Source organism: Hemiscyllium ocellatum, chromosome 4 (assembly GCF_020745735.1).
Source record: "Hemiscyllium ocellatum isolate sHemOce1 chromosome 4, sHemOce1.pat.X.cur, whole genome shotgun sequence".
In the NCBI taxonomy this organism is placed as follows: Eukaryota; Metazoa; Chordata; class Chondrichthyes; order Orectolobiformes; family Hemiscylliidae; genus Hemiscyllium; species Hemiscyllium ocellatum.
Window position 1 is genome coordinate 127,791,566 of NC_083404.1, and position 20,696 is coordinate 127,812,261.

At 39.3% G+C, this 20,696-nt stretch overlaps 1 protein-coding gene across 1 annotated transcript in view; it reads right to left on the minus strand.

Annotated features, from left to right (window-relative positions):
- LOC132815248 (piezo-type mechanosensitive ion channel component 2-like) overlaps nt 1–20,696 on the minus strand; it is a 467,530-nt gene that overhangs the window by 281,312 nt on the left and 165,522 nt on the right. Inside the window, exons 4-5 of the mRNA XM_060824063.1 lie at nt 6,489–6,696; nt 6,086–6,299 (exon numbers count right to left, since the gene is read on the minus strand). Of these exons, the coding sequence (XP_060680046.1) occupies nt 6,086–6,299; nt 6,489–6,696 (422 nt within the window). The remainder of the gene's footprint in view (nt 1–6,085; nt 6,300–6,488; nt 6,697–20,696) is intronic.

A 20,696-nucleotide genomic window follows, 5' to 3' on the forward strand; every position in this document is an offset into this window, starting at 1 on the left:
GGCTAGATCGCTGTGTAGCTGGCTTCATTTAGATTAGAGTTTTTGATTCAGTTCAGCAGCAGTATGTCTGAAGAAAGGCTGCTGGGGCAAGTCCAGCTGGGTACTCTCTCTCTCTCTCTTTTTCAAGCCTGTAAGCACTGATTTGTTTCATCTTTACTCTGTGTTTATTGGGACTGTTGCAAGTATTTTCAGAACAGCATCATTAAGTCAGGATAGTCTGTCACGTTATTGGATAGGATAAGTTATCTGGTATTCTATTATCTGTTCTTTGTGTTTCATTCTGTAATTTTGTAAATAAATTCTTTTTGTTTAAAACTTGGCAGTCAGATCTGCTAATTCAATCCGGGAATATCCACTATACACTTACCTAAAACAAATAGCAAAGTTACGGTCTTGGCTACCAGCTTTAAAATGTTTTGAGGGGTTGGGCCTGGTTCATAACAAGATGCATGCACATCATTTTCTTCATGAGCTCAATGGCAAAGTGAGAGGGAAACTGGCCGTCTTGAGTTTCCACTCAATTTGGGTCCATCTCAGGTCAGTATTGATGAAAAAACATGCCAGAGGAGGATGGAGTATTCCTGCTTTCTGCTTCTGGCAGCTCCTCTCATGTTATTCTGACTATTGACAGCAGCCCCTCTGGCAATAGTCTGTGGATTTCTCTTCCCAAGACAGTAATTCTTGCTTGATTCATTGAATTAATTCAATGTGGAATTAGATAGAATCTTGACTGATAAGGGATTCAAGACAATTAGGGGGCTGGGAGGATGCCAGTCAGGAAAAAGGAATTGAAACTTTATTTGACCGAATGATGGACTGTGTTTGAAGTCAAGACTATATTCCTGGGTCAGTGATACCAGTATGCTTCATCTGTGCAGAAATCCCTCAGCATGCTGGGGCCCTCCTGAACTTAGGCTGGCCTTCCCCAGCAGCCCTAACATCAGAGATGCCAGTCTTCAGTCAATTTGATTCACTTCACATTAAATGGAGAAATGGGTTGGTGGCATTGAATACTGTTATGAAGTCGAAAGGCATGTATGGTCACTTTAAGAAAATATTTTTCTGAATTTAAAGTACAGCTACAGCTGCCAGCTAAAGGTTGGGCTGTTCCAAATGTAACAGTGGCTGTTAAATGAGTTTTGGTTGTTGTTATGACAACAATGTGAATTTAACCAATAAGTTTAAATTAAGCTCAGGATAGCAGAAGCCAATGGAACTTGAATGTTTTTGTTTTGACACCTGGAAACCAATCAAATTAAAGGAATTTAATGTGTCATGGGGGTATTTTAAAATTACAGGGAGAGCAACTGCCATAGAGAAGGGAAGTGCCGGAGAGCTAACTGCCAGTATAACATCTTGCTCTCAAAGAAATTAGAAAACACTCTCTATCAAAGGTATCTTTTCATGTGAAACATACTCATAGTAAAAAGAAATACGATGGCCCAGTGAGATCAGTAGCTGGAAGAGTGAAGACATAGGAGAAGATAGAGAGTGTGTGGTTTTGAGATTAAGTTAATGTAATTTTAATAAGTGTCTTATTGGAACAGCATTTGTTATAGAATTGGAGTCAGGTAGTAAGCAGTTAAGAGAAAGGGGGGAGCTTGGATTTGTTAATTTTTTTGGTTTAATGTTCACTATTAGAGTTGGAAAAATAATTTGATTTTTTTCTTTAAATAGTAGAATTTGGGAGTTCTCTGTCACTCACATTTTAACAGACTACGAGGCAAGATGAACTTTTTTTTGAATGTATAATGTAACTAACAGAGGGGTTCAACCTTCTGTGTGATAACAATACTACAAAAGCAATGAGCCCTATCATTCTGACCATAGAATTGAAGACATGTGCTGTAGAACTTGCTGAACCACAACTACGCTGTTCTAATACAGCTACAACACTGGCATCTGCCAGACAATGTGGAAATTCGCCCAGCTTTGTCCTGTACACAAAAGGAAAACAAATCCATCCTGAACAATTAACACTCCACCTGTCTTCTCTCAGTCTTTGGTAAAATTTTGAAAGGAGTCATCAACTGTGCTGTCGACATGCTGAGCAATAACCTGCTCAGTTTGGATTTCACAAGGGCCACTCAGCTCTTGACCTCATTACACTCTTAGTTCAAATATGTAAAAAGAGCTGAATTCCAGAGATAAGGTATGAGTGACTGCATTTGACTATGTTTGCCATCAAGAAGCCCTAACAAAAGTGGAGATAATGGGAATCAGGAGTAAAACTCTCCAAAGGTCAGAGTTACACACAGCACAAAAGAGGATAATTATGGTTATTCAAAGTCAATCATCTCAGCTCCAAGCCATCTCTGCAGATATTTCTCAGGGTAGAATCCTAGCTTTGGATGCTTCATCAATGTCTTTCCCTCTATCAAAAGATTAGAAGTGTCAACGCTTTTTTAATGATTGCACAATATTTAGCACCATTTGTAGCTCCACAGATACCCGACTGAAGCATTTTGTTTCCAGTTGCTGAAAGACCTGAACAATATCATGCTTGGACTGACAAGTGGCAAGAAACATTTGTGTCACGCAAGTGCCAGACAATGATAATCCCTACACAAGAGAGAGTGAAACCACCATTCCTTGATATTCAGTAGCATCACCATAGCTGAAAACCCACAATCAGCATCCTGTGATTACCATTGATCAGAAACTACCATAAAAATTCTGTAGCTACAATAACAGGATAAAGGCTAGGAAGCTTGCCGTGAATAACTCAGCTTTTTACTCCCCAAATCTTGGGTCCACCATCTATAAAGCACAAGTCAGAAGTGTGATGGAATACTCGTCATTTGCCTGGATGAGTGCAGCACTCAATGTGCACAACAACACATTGACAACACATCCACAAACATCTACCCCCTCCACCACCAATGCTCAGTAGCAATAGCATGTGCCACTGCAGGAATTCACCGAAGCTCCTTACACAGCACTTTCCAAACTCACAACCACTATCTTCTTTTGAAAGATAAAGGCAGCAGATGCATGTTCTCCTCCAAGCCACTCAACATCCTGACTTGTGAATATTTTAACATTTCTTGATTGTTGTTGGATAAAATCTATCAATATCTGTAATTTGCAGCAGTTAAGGAAGGCCACTCACCTCCATATTTGGAAGGACAAGTTCCATTCCAAGTCACATGCCACCTGTCTCAGTATAATGTCATCATTATTTTTCTGGTGCTGGATCAAAATTCTTGTATTCTCTTTCTAATAGGATTATTGGAATTATCAGAACTCATGAAAAGTCACCAGATACAAAACGTTAACTCTACTTTCTTCCCACAGATGCTGCCAGACCTGCTGAATTTCTCCAACAATTTTTGTTTTTATTTCAGATTGTCAATTCTTTATTTTATTTCAGCATTACTGGGATCCCTAGACCAAATAGACTGCTGTGTTTCATGAAGGCACCTCACCACTACCTTCTCAAGGGCAATTAGGGATGACCAATATATGTTGGCACAGCAATATCCACATTCCATGAATGAATGAAAATAGTGACATAGTTATATCTGTTTCACACCATATCTAAAAATGTACTATTTAGTTTATATCGGGACACATTATTCTTCCTCCCAATATGCTTAATTTCAAACTTTTTTGGACTAAATTTTGTCTGTTTTGTGTAGTTCATTGAGCCAGTGTATCTATGTTCACCTGAAATCTGTTACTAAAGTCCACACTAGTTACATTTCTATGCTTTATATCATCTATAAATTTTAAAATGATGCCACCTGCAGCTAAGTCCATATTATCAATGTACATTAAAAATAATTAATGGCCCTGATGCTCATATTTATACTTTCCTTTAGTCTGAAAAACAACAGTTTACCATTAGACTCTTCTTTCTGCTTTAATTTTGCAAATACAATACAATACAATTTTGAAAATAAACATGCATATCTTCAATAGAGATACCTTGATCAACCCCTTGAAAATATTCTGAAAGAATTTATTATGCTTAATTATGTCTTTAACAAATCCATATTAAATACTATTTATTAATTCCAAACTAATGTTATATCCAAAAATACTTCTAGAATTTTCTTAACTCTTCAAAATATTACACACACAATGTTGATCTTGTCCAAGTGTTAGTTAGGGGACTTTCTCCGCACTTTTAAGCATTGACAGGTCAGTGCTAATGGTTTCAGATAGATATAACCCAAAAGATACAGTGATATATCCCTTCTCCGTAGACTGTTAGCCCATCTAATGACTACAATTTACAACATTGTAAATTGTGGTATGTTATGATTGTAATTTTGAAGTTATTATATAACTTAAAAAAATAAAATGTCAGTCTTCAGGCTGTTGAATTCATGTTAACCTGTGTATACTCATCAGGTAATTTTATATTTCAAAACTCCCTGTAGTATATTCTTCATTGACTGTGAATTTCAAAACCTTGGGCTATTTTGGAAGCATGTTGCAACTGAAACAAACTGTTTAATTATTGTTGCAGTTAATCAGAGCTACATGTGCTCCATATGATGGCAGTGTTGAAACATGCAAGCAGTGCAATGAATAAATTGAAAATAAAATGAAAGATAAATTGAAGATGCTTTGGACTAAAGTGAGACAAGTTGGACAAAGCTGAGTGACTTCTCTCTCTGGAGGAAATTTACAGGGACTGGTATCTTTTTAAAAATGAAATACTATGGAACCCTTGAAGGGAGTAATTCCTCTATGTGCCTAAAATTGCAATGTCAAATTAATGCAATGGCATAAAATTCAAAATTGAATTGCAATACTCAGTCATTTTACCCTGAGTATTTTATGGGGAACTGAATCAATTACATTTTAGTTTCCCTCAAAAACAGGCTGATTTGGTTATTCAAGTTGGACTTCGTTAGGGTCTAAAGAAGCTTAATCAACAGTCCTCAACAGATAGTTCGAAAATTGTCCAATAATGTTGAATATATTTTATACTTTGCAGAATTCGAAGTAGGGCATACTTATAACTTCATAGAGTCATAGAGATGTACAGCACCAAAACAGACCCTTTGGTCCGACTCATCCATGCTAACCATTATCCTAAATTAATCTAGTGTCATTTGCCAGCCCTTGGCCCATATCCCTCTAAACCTTTCCTATTGTTGTAATTGTACCAGTCTCCACCACTTCCTCTGGCAGCTCATTCCAAACATGCACCATGCTTTGCATGAAAAATTTGTCCCTTAGGTCCCTTTTAAATCTTTCCCCTCTCACCCTAAACCTATGCCCTCTAGTCTGGACTCCCCCAATTCAGGGAAAAGGCCTTGTCTATTTAATCTATCCATGCCCCACATCATTTTGTTAACCTCTATGAGGTCATCCCTCAGCCTCTGACGCTCCACGGCTCTGACTCCACAAATTGCAGATCGCTGATAATTCTGGAAATATCTTCCATAATGTCTCATGCTTCGGGGGGTGGATATTTTATTTTCTGCATTCTCTAATCCGTTAATTAACTTACCTCCTTCAAACTTATCCTTACATTTTATTTAAAGGCCTATACTGAAAGTAATTTGACTTGTTCTCTACTTCCTTCCAGATGCAAATCAAATACCCAATCATTTAATTTGTGACTTTTTCACATTGTGCTTTCATGGCAGGATTAATCATTCAGAAAGGTTTCCCCTCTCTGCTAACAAGGATTTCAAGACAAACCTCATGCTTATTATTACCTATTCCTGTTTGCATTGCTCTCCCTATATCCACACTGCAATCCATTGATGTGGATATCCAAATTTCATAGAGGCGTTCAAGGTTGAGACAAATTTAGACAAGGTAGACAAGGAAGAATGGATCATATTTACCAATTATACATGGACAAAGGAACACACATTTAAGCTTTTGGGGTAGTAGAAGTAGAGGTGATCATTGATTTCAAAAGATAATTAGATTAGTACTTGAAGGAAAGTAACTTGCAGGGCTATGGAGGTTGGGATGGGGAGGTGGATTGCAGGGGTGGATCTGACTGATGAGAGCTAGATTGAACTCAATGGGCCAATTGGCCCTTTTCAATGATTTTAAATATACAATTTTAAAAAATTGACATGACATATAGTTAAGTCTTATTATGATTTACCTTGCATAGAAATCACCAGGTGGAATGAGTTCCTGTAGGAATTGCAGCTGGTAAAGATATAGTCCAATCAAGTGTCCTGCACTGAATATAGCCATTAATACACACAAACAGCTGAATATCAGTGGATCAAACTGTTTACCGCAGCTCCACCAAGTACACAATCCCAAAAATACAAAGAAGTATACTCCTGAGCTCAAAGATGGTAGCGTAATGCCTGGAGAAAAGGATAACACATTGTTATTAAAATTACCTGAGTTACAAAAGGGCAAAGAGCAAAGAATATGTAATAGTAGTTCTTTGATCTATATCTTCCTACATTTGGAACATCAATTTAAAGAAAAATGAAACGATCTGTTTATGGATGTACGAAGGTTTAATGTACTATAATTACAACAGCACAAACCTGTTAAACCAAGCAAAATGGTAACAACTACTTTTCCAGTGGTTGCTATAATATTTCCAATAAATTCTTTTAGTTTTGATGCGTATGTTGCAATTCTGCGAAGAATATTTTGTTTGGTTCCTTCTTCTTCCAATTCTTCAACTACATCTGCTACCTCAAAATCTTCTTCATAAATGAATGGATCTGCCAATTCAAGTTTGTCTTCAACCTATAAAAACAGAGTTTAATCAACTGCACATAGTTCTAACATATTGTTATCAAATCTTTAACCTTAAAATACGTTCTTACGACTCAATTTTGCAATTGTGCTACATTTTATGAAATAAATTATATTAATTCAGGTGATTTATAATGCGATAACAAACTTGTGCTAATTTATTTATCCTAGATTGAAGTCACATCTAGGATAAATGGTTGTGGTTGTTCAAGGTCAGTTGTCTCAGCTACAGCAAATTTCTTCACATGTTCCTATTCAGGGCAGTCCTCTCGGCCCAACTAGCTACATGTGTTCCATTAATAATCCTCTCTGCACCATAATGCCAGAAGTTCATTGATGATTACACCATTCAGCAGCATTCCATCTCGAAATGCAGCAAGATAGCCAGATAAAAGTGACAACTAACATTCAAGCCATACAAGTGATAGGCAATGACTATCTCCAACATGAGCAAATCTTACCAATCTTGACATTTAAAGGCATTACCATGACTGAAGCTCCCACTATCAACATACTGGGAAATACTATTGATCTGAAATGAAACAAGGCCACAATTGTCACTCCATTTGATTCAAAATTATTATGGAAAAGGACAATTATGAGCCTGAAATCAAATTGATAAATTGGGGGTAGGCCAATTCTAATAAGATCAGGTATGATATGCCCAGAATGGGTTGGGACCAGATACATTTAATTAAATCTGTGTTACATAGTTAGACTGTTTAGAAAAGAAATAGGGAGAGTACAGGGCCAAAATGTACCCATAAAGAGTAGGACCAACAAATCTAGCAAATCCTGGATATCAAGAGATAGGCAAGATTGGATACTGAGGATTTTGACAGATACTTAGAGCTCAAAACAGCAGAAGCCTTAGGGGAGTACAGAATGTGCAAGGGGAACTTAAACGAGGAAATTAGGAGATCAAAAACAGGCATGAAAGATTTGTGAAGGTTTGTAGCTCAGGTTGAGGTTTAGGGTGTAGGTTTGCTCGCTGAGCTGTAGGTTTGATATCCAGATGTTTCATTACCTGGCTAGTTAACATCATCAGTAGCGAAGCTGTTGTCTCCTACTTTCTATTTATATGTTTGTCCTGGATGGGGTTCCTGGGGTTTGTGGTGATGTCATTTCCTGTTCATTTTTTGAGGGGTTGATAGATGGTATCTAGATCTGTGTGTTTGTTTATGGCGTTGTGGTTGGAGTGCCAGGCCTCTAGGAATTCTCCGGCATGTCTTTACTTAGCCTGTCCCAGGATAGATGTGTTGTCCCAGTCGAAATGGTGGTTTTTTTTCTGGGTGTGTAAGGCTATGAGGGAGAGAGGGTTGTGTCTTTTTGTGACTACCTGGTGTTCATGTATCCTGGTGGCTAACTTTCTTCCTGTTTGTCCTACATAGTGTTTCTGGCAGTCCTTGCATGGAAGTTTGTAGATGACATTGGTTTTGTCCATGGGTTGTACTGGGTCTTTTAAGTTTGTTTTTAAGCTTGTTTTTAAGCCCCCCTCAGACCCATAGTCTCTCTACCCAGAACACCAATTTACAGACTGACCAAAGAACTACACACAAGACTGAAATACGTAGTAGAAGAGTCACAGCACTCCATCCACCACCCAGGAATTGCTAAGAATCATCAAAAACACCAAAATAGACAAAGACGAAACAATGATCTCATTCGACGTAACAGCACTGTTCACCTCCATCAACATTGACCTGGCAAAGGAAACACTTACCACACTTTTAGAAGAGACCATCACACACACCCCAAGCACATTACCAACGAAAACATCATGAAGCTAGTGGACCTGTGCCTCACCACCCACTTTACCTTCAACAACATAATCTACAAATAAACCAATGGCACACCCATGGGATCTCAGCTATCAGGATTCATAGCAGAAGCAGTAATGCAAAGATTAGAACAAACAGCCCTACCAACCATCAAACCAAAAATCTGGGTCTGCTACGTAGATGACACCTTTGTCATCACAAAATGAAACAAGATAGAAGAGACATTTAACATCATCAACAACACCCTCACAGGCATAAAGTTCACCAAGGAGGAAGAAACCGACAACAAACTCGCATTCCTGGATGTCACAGTCGAAAGAACAGACAACGGAGAACTACAAAGCTGCATATACAGAAAATCGACAAACACTGACCAAATACTTAAGTACACCAGCAACCATTCCAATACGCACAAACAAAGCTGTATTAGAATACTATTCCAACAAGCCATCTCACACTGCAGCACAGACGAACTTCGGAAAACAGAGGAGAACCACCTAGACAACGTATTCAAGAAGAACGGATACTCAAAAAATACAGTCCGCAGATTCCTCAAGACAAACCACGACAAGCAGACCAAAAACATCCAGAAACCCGAACCACCTTACCATACATCAAAGAAGTTTCAGAAATGACAGCTAGACTATTAATACCCCTCGGAATCCTAGTAGCACACAAACCCACCAACACTCTCAAACAAAAACTAACAAACTTAAAAGACCCAGGACAACCCATGGACAAAACCAATGTCGTCTACAAAATTCCATGCAAGGACTGCCACAAACACTACGTAGGACAAACAGGAAGAAAGTTAGCCACCAGGATACATGAACACCAGCTAGCCACAAAAAGACACGATTCCCCTCTCCCGTGTAGCCCTACACACGGATGAAAAAAACCAACTTATCGACTGGGACAACACATCTATCCTGAGACAGGCTAAGCAAAGGCATGCTAGAGAATTCCTAGAGGCCTGGCACTCCAACCACAATGCCATAAACAAACACATAGATCTAGGTACCATCTATTAACCCTTCAGAAAACGAAAAGGAAATGACATCACCATCAACCCCAGGAACCCCATCCAGGACAAACATACAAATAGAAAGCAAGAGACATCAGCTTCGTTTCACTTGGAGGTCGCCACTGATGATGTTACCTAGCCAGGTAATGAAACGTCTGGCTATCAAACCTACAGCTCAGCGAGCAAACCTACACCCTAGGCATGAAAGAATAACACTAGGTTAAAAAAAGGTAAATCTTAAGTACTTTGATGGCAAAAGGGTACCTACAGAAAGGGAGGGACCCATTAAGGACCATAGCAGTAATTTGTGCACGTAGGCAGAGGACATAGATAAGGTTCTAAATGAATACTTTGTGTCAATGTTTACTAGTGAAAGGTATGATGTGGTTGTAGAAATCATGGAGAATAAATTTTAATATATTTAAAAGGAATTAGCACAGAATGAAGGCTTTGAGTGGTCTGGCAGGATTAAAATTAGATTAATCTCTAGGGCTGGTTGAAATGTATCCCCCAGCTGTTGAGTGAGGCAAGGGAGGAAATAGCAGAGCTGCTGGCAATAAATTTTAATTCCTCTTTGGCCATAGAAGAGGGGCCAGAGGACTGGAGGACAACAACGTGGTACTGTTATTCAAGAAGGGAGCAAAGCATAAACCAGGATACTACAGTTAATTAGTGATGGGGTCCCACAAGTGTCAGTGTTGAGACCCTTGCTGTCTGTAGTTTTGTAAACAATTTAGCCTTAAATGTTGGAGGTTGATCAGTAAGTTCACAAATGATATGAAAATTGTTGGGGTGGTGACTAGTAAGGAGGATAGCCTTAAGGTTGCTACAGGACACAGGCTGACTGAGTGGACTCAGAAACAGAAGTTGTTGGAAAAGCTCAGCAGGTCTGGCAGCATCTGTGAAGAGAAATCAGAATTGACATTTTGTGTCCAGTGACCCTTCCTCAGAACTGATTTCTCTTCACAGATGCTGCCAGATCTGCTGAGCTTTTCCAGCAATTTCAGTTTTTGTTTCTGATTTACAGCATTCATAGTTCTTTTGGTTTTAATCAGATGGGCTGATCAGTGGCAAATACAATTTAATACAGTTACGTCTGAAGTGATGTACTTGGGCAGAACAAACAAGGCTACAGAAAACATGATGAACAGTAAGAGCTGGGGAAGCACGGAAGAACAGAGGGACCTTGGTGTGCATGACCACCAGTCCTTTAAGGTGATGGGCAGATAGATAAAGTTGTTAAGAAGATATATCGGATACTCGCTTTAATAAGCCGAGGCATAGAATTTAAGAGCAGGGAGGTTATGCTGGAACTGCATAAAATACACCACAGTTAGAGCACCCTGTGCAGTTCTATATTTCACATGAGACAAAGAATACAACCTTTACTGCAGAAGGTGCAGAGGAGATTTACCTGGATGTTGCCTGGGCTGGAGAGCTTAATTTATGAAGAGATATCAGATAGATTGGGGTTGTTTCCTTTAAGCAGAGGAGATTGAGAGGGGCGATGATTAAGATGCATAAAATTATGAAGGGCAGAGACAGGAAGGAAATTTTCCACTTGTTAGAGGCATTAATAATCAGAGGTATAGCCGTAAGATAAGAAGCAGGAAGTTTAGAGGGAATATGAGGAAATGTTTTCTGACTTAGAGGGTGGTGGGAATCTGGAACTCACTGCCTGTAAGGGAGGTAAAGGCAGAAACCCTCATAACATTTAAGGAGTATTTAGATGTACACTTGCGATGCCAAGGTATATGAGACTATGGGCCAAGTGCTGGAAAATGGAGTTGGAATAATTAGGTGTGATGGTGTAAACTTCAGAACTTTAATAACTGTTCACAGATTGAAAGAAGGAGCAATAGCTCTGTCTGGAATTAACAATCGGGGACAAGGTCAAACCTATACAGGAAATGAAAGCAAGTTCCTTGACAGTGGAGTCACAGGGAGACAGGGTAATGAAGATGGCATTTGCTTCCCTTTATTGATCAGTGCATTGAGTATAGGAGTTGGGAGATCATGTTGTGGCCCTTCAGGACATTGGTTAGGCCACTTTCGGAATACTGCATTCAATTCTGGTCTCCCTGCTAGAGGAAGAATATTGTGAAACTTGAAAGAATGCAGAGAAGATTTACAAGAATGTTGTCAGGGTTGGAGGGTTTGAACTACAGGGAAAGGCTGTATAGGCTGGGGCTGTTTTCCCTGGAGCATCAAAGAAGTTCATAAAATTATGAGGGGCATGGATAGAGTGAATAATCAAAGATTTTTCCCAGATTAGGGGAGCCCAAAACTGAAGGGCATGGATTTAAGGTGAGAGAGGAAAGATTTAAAAGGGAACTTTTTCATGCAGAAGTTGGTGCAGGCATGTAATGAACTGCCAGAGGAAGTGGTGGAGGTTGGTACAAATACAACATTTAAAAGCCATCTGAATAGGTATGTAAATAGGAAAGGTTTTAGAGGGTTTTGGGCCAACAGGGGGCAATTGGGACTAGATTTAATTTAGGGTATCTGGTCCCCAAGGACAGGTTGGACCAAAGGGTCTGTTTCCATGTTGCATATCTCCATGACTCTAATTAGCCATGCCTGGGAAAAAGAGAAGTTGAGACTTCATAAACAAACTGTTTTGACTTCTGTTGACAACTGGCTGCTTATGCCAAAAGGACAATTATTGCCTGGCAGAAGAAGTTAAAGGAGTTAATCACATCAAAACTGTATCTTCAAATGGACAAACCGATGTCAAATGTAACAAGGAACAAAGAAGTTACTTTTGATAAGAAGGCAAGTTGCAGACTCAATGATTCCAAAGGGTAATCAATATTTTGGATGAACGAATCTAGAAGATCTATAAAGTCACTTCATAGACCTGAAGGATGAAAAACTGCATAAAACTTAATCAGAAAACATTTTCAGCAGAACCTTAAAGAACAATACTGCACAAGGATCATACCCTGGACATCAAAGACTGACACTGTTGGTTGGAATTGTAGCTAAATTTTGCCATTAATCAACAAATAGCCAAGTTGAGTTGTGAGGCAGAATTTGCTTACATGAGGGCACTTATTGTGATTGCTACATGCAATAAAGTTTAAATATTTTTTTAAGAACTTGATTGTGAGATTTCTTAATAAGTAGATGAATTAAACATAACTTATGGTGATTTACCCACGACAATTGATTTCCTTGGGTTGGCTTTGATAATAAATGACTTTAAATTGCTCTGAAGTCAAACCTAACAGCTTGTACTTTCAGAGATTCGGCCTGAGCCTTAATTAAGAGGACCATATGACAGTTTAAATTCAAGTGAGTGGAGCACAATACGGGCATCAATTTTCAGATTTAATTGGAACATATACATTTTGTATTATTGAATTGTGCATTAGCTTTGAAATCATGGCAGACAATCAATCTTAGTAGGAGAGCTTGGTTCAAGAATATTTGAGGAAAAAATGCCGAAATGGAGAGAGTATTAAGCTTGTGATGCTACAAGTTCCAGATCATGTATTAGAGTCAGTTGGGCAGCTCATGGGAAAACACACACCCAAAGAGGGCGAGCTGTTGGGAATTTGTTGTCATGATATGTGACGTATGCATTAAAGCACAGAAATGTTCAGATAAATCAGGTGAAGTCAGAAAATGAGGAATTGCAGTCAGAAAATGCAGAGTTAAAACAGAAATTTGATGGCCTACTGGCTGTCAGTCAGGAAAGGGGAGTTATCCAGACAGAAAACAAAGAATTAAAAGGAAAGTTTAAATACCTAGAGGTTGCCAATCAGGAGAAGATAGCTTACCTCTCAAATTATCAAAGTCAATTTGAGACAGGGAACAGAAATGCCAAGAAGGTACAGAGGCAAGTTCAGGAGTCAGAAATTTAAGACTCAGGAACTTGAAAATTAATGTAAAGATCTCCAGCCAGCACTTATAGTACTGCATCAAACATAGCCTGAGCAACAAGTGCAGAATGCTCATCATTCTAAATACCAATAAGAAACTGGTGCCTTGAAGTCACAACTTTCCAGCCACAACTGTGCTATAGGACCCAGACAAAGATTAGGGATGAAAGGGGATTGGGGATCAACTGAGGGCGAAGCGACATGTTCCAGATTATGATTATAATCTTAATCCCACGCTCCTCCACCACACTCGGATCAAGGTTCCTTGAGTCTGGTACCAGCCCAAAGTAAAGATAAAGTTTTAATGAAAATCTAACAACATAAATAAAGATAGAGTCATTCAACCAGCAATTGGGCTATAAACCAGGTGTTTTGCAAAGTGAGACAAACAAATGGCAGAATTTGAAACTAGGTTAATTAAAAAAGAGTGGGTAAACCCCATAGTTAGCCAAAAAGAAAATTTAGAGGGGTGTGACATGCAGCTCTGATCTAATTAAAATTAGAAGGACTGGAACGGGAATTTACCGAAAGCTGTGTTCCAATACCAATCGATTCACCTATCACTGTGACAAACCCTGGATAGAGAGAAAATAAAGAATAAAACTAGTTTGAATTGCAGCCCTTAGTTTGTCTCATAAATTAAGAGTACCTGGGTAAATATATTTTTGGAGTAATAAATTGGTCGAACTGTCTGTATGGAACATTTCGCAGCAATGAGTACCAATCTTGGAAGAATAAGGATATGTGTGAACTGGTAAACTGTAAATAAGAGCAGAAACTGCCTTGAATTTTTGTTTGTGAGCTTTAGATATGCTATGAACCTGATTATTGAAATCATATTGCTAGCTTGGCTTTCACAAATGAAGTACGAGTCAGCAGTCAAGATGCAGTACACAATGGAAAAGGACATCATGTGCATACATAACCAAATACTGATAGATGCAGACCGAAAATGTTGGGAGATGCCCCTGCTCACAAGTTTGCGTGCATTAATCTTACATGCAACATGGATATCAAGCCCATTTGCGCCAATGATTTGCACAGAACCTCCACGATACCACTCCCACAGATCACAATCACACTTACATCAGAATCGACTGAAAACCCTGTAGAATACCCAATAGGAAAAGAAGGACTCAGAGCAATCATACAGTCATACAGCATGGAAACAGACCCTTTGGTCCAAGCAGTCCATGCTGAATATAATACCAAGCTAAATTAGTCCCACCTGCCTGCTCCTGGCCCATAGCCCTCCAACCCCTTCATATTCATGCACTTATCCAAATGTCTTTTAAACATTGTAATCGTACCTACAACCATGACTTTCTCAGTAAGTTAAGCGCACACGCAAACCATCTTCTGTGTAAAAAAAATCTGCTTCTCATGTCTTTTTTAAATCATTCTCCACTCACCCTGAAAATGTGCCCCCTTGTCTGGAAATCCCTCATCCTATGGAAAAGACAACAACTTTATCTATACCCCTAATTATTTTATAAGCTTTTATAAGGTGGCCTCTCAACCTCCTACGCTCCAGTGAAAAACATCCCAGCCATTTTTCATAACTCAAACCTTCCATACCCAGCAACATCCTTGTAAATCTCTTTTAAACCCTCTACAGCTTAATAATATCCTTGCTACAATTGAGTGAGCATAACTGGATTGAGAAGAGACCTCGCTGATATCCAATACAATCCAGTGGGCGGCACAGTGGTTAGCACGGCTGCCTCACAGCGCCAGAGACCCTGGTTCAATTCCCGCCTCAGGCGACTGACTGTGTGGAGTTTACACATTCTCCCCGTGTCTGTGTGGGTTCCCTCCAGTTCTGGTTTCCTCCCACAGTCCAAAAATTGGTCATGCTAAATTGCACAACAGTGGTAGGTGTAGGGGTGGGTTGCGCTTCAGAGGGTCCAGTGTGGACTCGTTGGGCTGAAGGACCTGTTTCCACTGGAAGTAATCTAAAATATGACTTCTATACTAAAAGGACTGAGCAATGACGGCAAGAGCACAAAATGCCTTTTTAACCATTGTCTATATGTACAGGTCACTTCTACCCCAGAAGACATTCCAATAATCCAAAAATGTGAATCTTTCTCCCATACACCAGCTCCTTAGCCATGCATTTATCTGCTCTATCCTCCTATTCCTACCCTCACGAGCTCACAGCACCGGAAGAAATCCAGATATTACTACTTTCGAGAATCTCCTTTTTAAATTCCTGCCTAACTCTCGATATTCTCCCTTCAGAATCTCATCTTTTTCCCTTCCTATGTCATTGGTTCCAATGTATACAATGACCTCCTGCTGATTCCTCACTTCTCACATTCTGCACCCTCTCTGAGACATCCTTGATCCTAGCATCAGGGAGGCAACACACCATTCTGATTTTTCGCTGCTGGCCACAGAAATGTCTGTCTGTGCCTCAGACTAGAGAGTCCCCTAACACAATTGATCTCTTGGAACTCAATACCATAAACTTGGCTGTTCTTGCTACATTCTCCTGAGAATCCATCACTCCTTACATTTTCCAAAACAGCATACTTGTTTGAAATGGGGATAGCCACAGAAGACTCCTGCACAACCACTTATATAAGAGGCATACTTAGTAAGTTTGCAGATGACACCAAAATTGGAGGTGTACTGGACAGTGAAGATGGTTACCTCAGATTACATAGAACATAGAACAATACAGCGCAGAACAGGCCCTTCGGCTGTCGATGTTGCGCCGACCTGTGAACTATTCTCAGCTCGTCCCCTACACTATCCCAAAATCATCCATATGCTTATCTAAGGATTGTTTAAATCTCCCTTACAACGGGATCTTTACCAGATGGAGTTTAATGCAGATAAATGGGAGGTGCTGCATTTTGGGAAAGCAAATCTTAGCAGGACTTATACACTTAATGCTAAAGTCCTAGGGAGTGTTGCTGAACAAAGAGACCTTGGAGTGCAGGTTCATAGCTCCTTGAAAGTGGAGTCGCAGGTAGATAGGATAGTGAAGAAGGTGCTTGGTCTGCTTCCCTTTATTGGTCAGAGTATTGAGTACAGGAGTTGGGAGGTTATGCTGCGACTGCATGACATTGGTGAGGCCACTGTTGGAATATTGCGTGCAGTTCTGGTCTCCTTGCTATCAGAAGGATGTTGTGAAATTTGGAAGGGTTCAGAAAAGATTTACAAGAATTTTATCAGGGTTGGAGGATTTGGGCTACAGAGAGAGGTTGAATAGGCTGGAACTGTTTTCTCTGCAGCATCAGAGGTTGGAGGGGTGACCTTATAGAGGTTTAAAAAGTCATGAGGAGCCTGAATAGGGTAAATTGGCAAAATCGCTTCCCTGGGGTGGCTGAGTCCAGAACTAGAGGGCATAAGTTTAGGGTGAGAGGGGAAAGATATAAAAGAGACCTAAGGGGCAACATTTTCACGTAGAGGGTGGTATGTGTATGGAATGAGCTGTCACAGGAAGTGGTGGAAGCTAGTATGATTGCAACATTTAAGAGGCATCTGAATGGATGTATGAACAGGAAGGGTCTGAATGGGTCGTGTGCTGGAAGATTGGAATAAATTTGGTTGGGATATCTGGTCAGCATGGACAAGTTGGACCGAAGGGACTGTTTCCTTGCTGTACATCTATATGACTCTATGACTTTTTGTGTGTGCGAAGTATGGATAGTGTGTTGTATGAAAAATCCATCATGAATTGTTATTGGTTACTCTAAATCTCTCATGTTACCAACATGGTGTTCAAAACCTTTACCTAGCACTTATAAGGAATTGATCAGAGCATTGTATAATCAAGTAGGGTTATACAATCGAGGGGAAAAACAAGAAGCAAATAAATTTGACAGGAGATGCTGCAGGACTTCCTATAGTAATGACCTAGACATCGTTGCTTAAGTGATTGATCAAATAAATCAATTTCTCAAGTTAAAGATTTATTGGGTGCGATGAATGTTAACATTAATTTTTGTTGAATGGGGACACCACTAACAGCACTGCATTTCAAATTGCTAACATCTTAGAAACACACGCCAGTGTGATTAACAACTTAGTAATAGAAGTAGATCAACATCACATAAATGTACATTCTATACTTTATATGCAATTTCATTGATGTCGATCAGATAAAAATCAAATGAAAAGGGAGAAGCTCCTACTTGGGTTGATGACACTAATTTCAGGAAATTAGCTGTGAGTTCAGGAAATTAACAAAAGTAAGGACCAACAACTTGTACATTGGAGGGAATGGAATTGGTCTTCTGTTCAGGATAACTGTTATGTCTAAAGATGACAAACTGCTAATGTTACAACCGAGTGATCCAAAACATCATCTGGATGACAGTTAAGGAGGTAGTACTTCATGCAGTAGAAAAGGAAACTTGTAGGAATAGCACTTAAGGCATGCCAAAAGATGGAGAAAACTATTGTTTGTTCCTATCTCCAACACATGGCTGGACACACCACATACTGTTTTATGCCCAGCAGGAATGAAACAGTTAACTGTACTCTCAAAATTTCAAGTACCATTAGAGACAATATAATCAGAGTTGGATATGCAGGTGAAGGAGAATACTGTATCACAACTTTAAAATATTATTAACATAGCTGTCTTGTCCTCTCACTGATTCAACATTTTGCATTCACCCTCAAATGCCCATGCACATACAAACAATGGAACTGGTTAACATCAGAAGGAGAAAATCTATGACTTTTGACATGGCTGACTCAGCTAGAAAATAAGTTATGCCTTACTGGCAAAACTATGAGGTCCATATGGCCCTGTAAAGCGAATATTTGGAAGGAAGAAAAGGAGATTTTGAGAAAGGCACACAATTTATATGTTACAGTTCAGCAGGATAGTCAGAAATCAAGATAGATATTAAAAAACATTAAGGAACTTACTTGGTGGAATGACATCTGAAATTTGAAAAGCAATATATACACAGCCAATAGGCTTGTGCTATTTCATATCTTGTATTGTTGTTCTATGTACTTGGATCTACATAATTTTGAATGCTATCATGTTTCAGCAACAAATGCAGCAGACGTAAAAGGAATTAGTTGTGTTAAGACATGATAATCATAAAGCTGCAATGGGTGAAGCATAATGCACGTTTATTGCTTTATTTCTGTTCTCGGTGTACTTATTACTCTATTTTTGATTTGTGATTTGTTTACTGATCTGAAACTCATTTATTGATTATTGTCGTTCATATATCTATACCATACAATGAAATAGTGTAATTTAAAATTGTGCACAGGGCAGCAACTCAGCTTGGATATGAAATGCTGTAGGGGGAAATGGCTAATTGTACAGTACTAGTATTTGTTCATCAATTAAAAATAATGAACAAAGAAGAGGAAATGTGATAGTGTAGACTTCAGAACTTTAATAACTGTTCACAGATTGAAAGAAGCAGCAATAACTCTGGACAAACAAATTGAAAGCAATTAGCCATGACTGTGGAAAGGAGCGATCGAGGCTACATAAATAAAACTGTTTTGATATCTGCTTGACAACTAGCTGCTTATGCCACAAGCACAAATTATTGTCACGCAGAATAATTTAATGAGTTAATCACAGCAAAACTGAGTCTTCAAACAGACAAGCCAACGTCAAATGTGATAAGGAACAAAGAAGTTACTTTTGATAAAAAGGCAAGCTGCAGACTTGAGGACTCTGGAAAAGTAATCAATATTTTAGATGAAGGAATCTAGAAGGTCATCAATAATATCACACTATAGACCTAAAAGATGAAAAACTGTGTAAGACTCAAACATCAGAACAGCTCAACAGCAGAACTTCAAAGAACAACACTGCACAAGAATCATACCTGGTCATCAGAGGCAGACACTGTTGGCTGGAATCATAGCTAGATTCTGCCATTAATCAGGTAATAGCTGAGTTGAGTTGTGATACATAACTTGCTTACTTGAGGGATCTTATTGTGGTTGCTCCATGCAATAAAATTTAAATCATTCTTTCAATGTTTGATTGTCTGTGAGATTTATTAATAAGTAGCCAAATTAAGGGTAACTTGTGGCAATTTTCCTACAACAGGTGGCTGTTGGATGTCAGTCATCTCAGCTCCAGCACATTTCTACCATTGTATCTCAGGGCAGTGTTCTAGGTCCAACTGTCTACAGCTGTTCCATTAATGGTCTTCCCTTTTGCTATGCTGTAATCTATACATGAAGATACAGTGACTAGACCAGGTCAGATCTTGAACACACTGCAGCAAGTAACTCACCTTTAGACTCCCCAAAGCCTGTCCATCACCTACAAGGCACAACACAGGAATGTAATGGATACTCCTCATTTGCCTAGATGAGTGCAACTCCAACAACATTCACAAAGCCTGTCACCATCCATCTGCTTAATTACCACCAAATCCTCAAACATTCACTCTATCCATCACTGAGCCATCTCCAAGATGCACTCAGACATTCATTAAGAAAGTCTCTCTTAAAAAGCTAGAAATCACACAACACCAGGTTATAATCCAACAGGTTTATTTGGATGTACTAGCTTTTGGAGCACTGCTCCTTCATCAGGTGGTTGTGGTTATGTGGGGCCTGTTTGTAGATGGCGGAAATGACGGAGGGTGAAGTGATGTACTTGGAGGATTAAGTATCTGAGGAATTGCAAAAGGTGCTGAACATTATACAGTCATCAGTGAACATCCCCATTTCTGACCTTATGATGGAGGGAAGTTCATTGGTGAAACAGCTGAATTTGGCTGGGCCAAGGAGCCATCATGAGGATATCCTGCAGAGACATCTTGGAGTTGTGAATGATGACGTCCAAATACAACAAACATTTTTCTTTGTGTCAAGTATGACTCCAACTAATATACAGTTCAATTTTGCTATGAGTCCTTGATATCAAATTTGATCAAGTGCGGCTTGATATCAAGGGCAGTCACACACCTCATCTGTGGAATTCACCTGTTTTGCCAATGTTTGGACCTGCATTAAGGTGAGGAACAGAGTACCCATGACAGAAGCCAAACTGAGCATCAGTGAGAAGGTGCTACTTCATCCTACTGTTCATGACTGTTTCCATTGCTTTACTGATGATTGAGAGTTCACAGATTAATTGGCGAGGTTAGACTTTTCCTCATTTTTGTGTACAATATACCTAGGCAATTTTCCACATGCCAGTGTTGTATCTGTACTGGAATGTTTGGCTAGGGTGCTGCAAGTTCTGCAGCACAAGCCTTCAATACTATAGCTGAATGTTGTCAGGTCCTCTAGCCTTTGCAGTATCCAGTCTCCCCAACTATGTCTTGATACCAGTGAACTGAA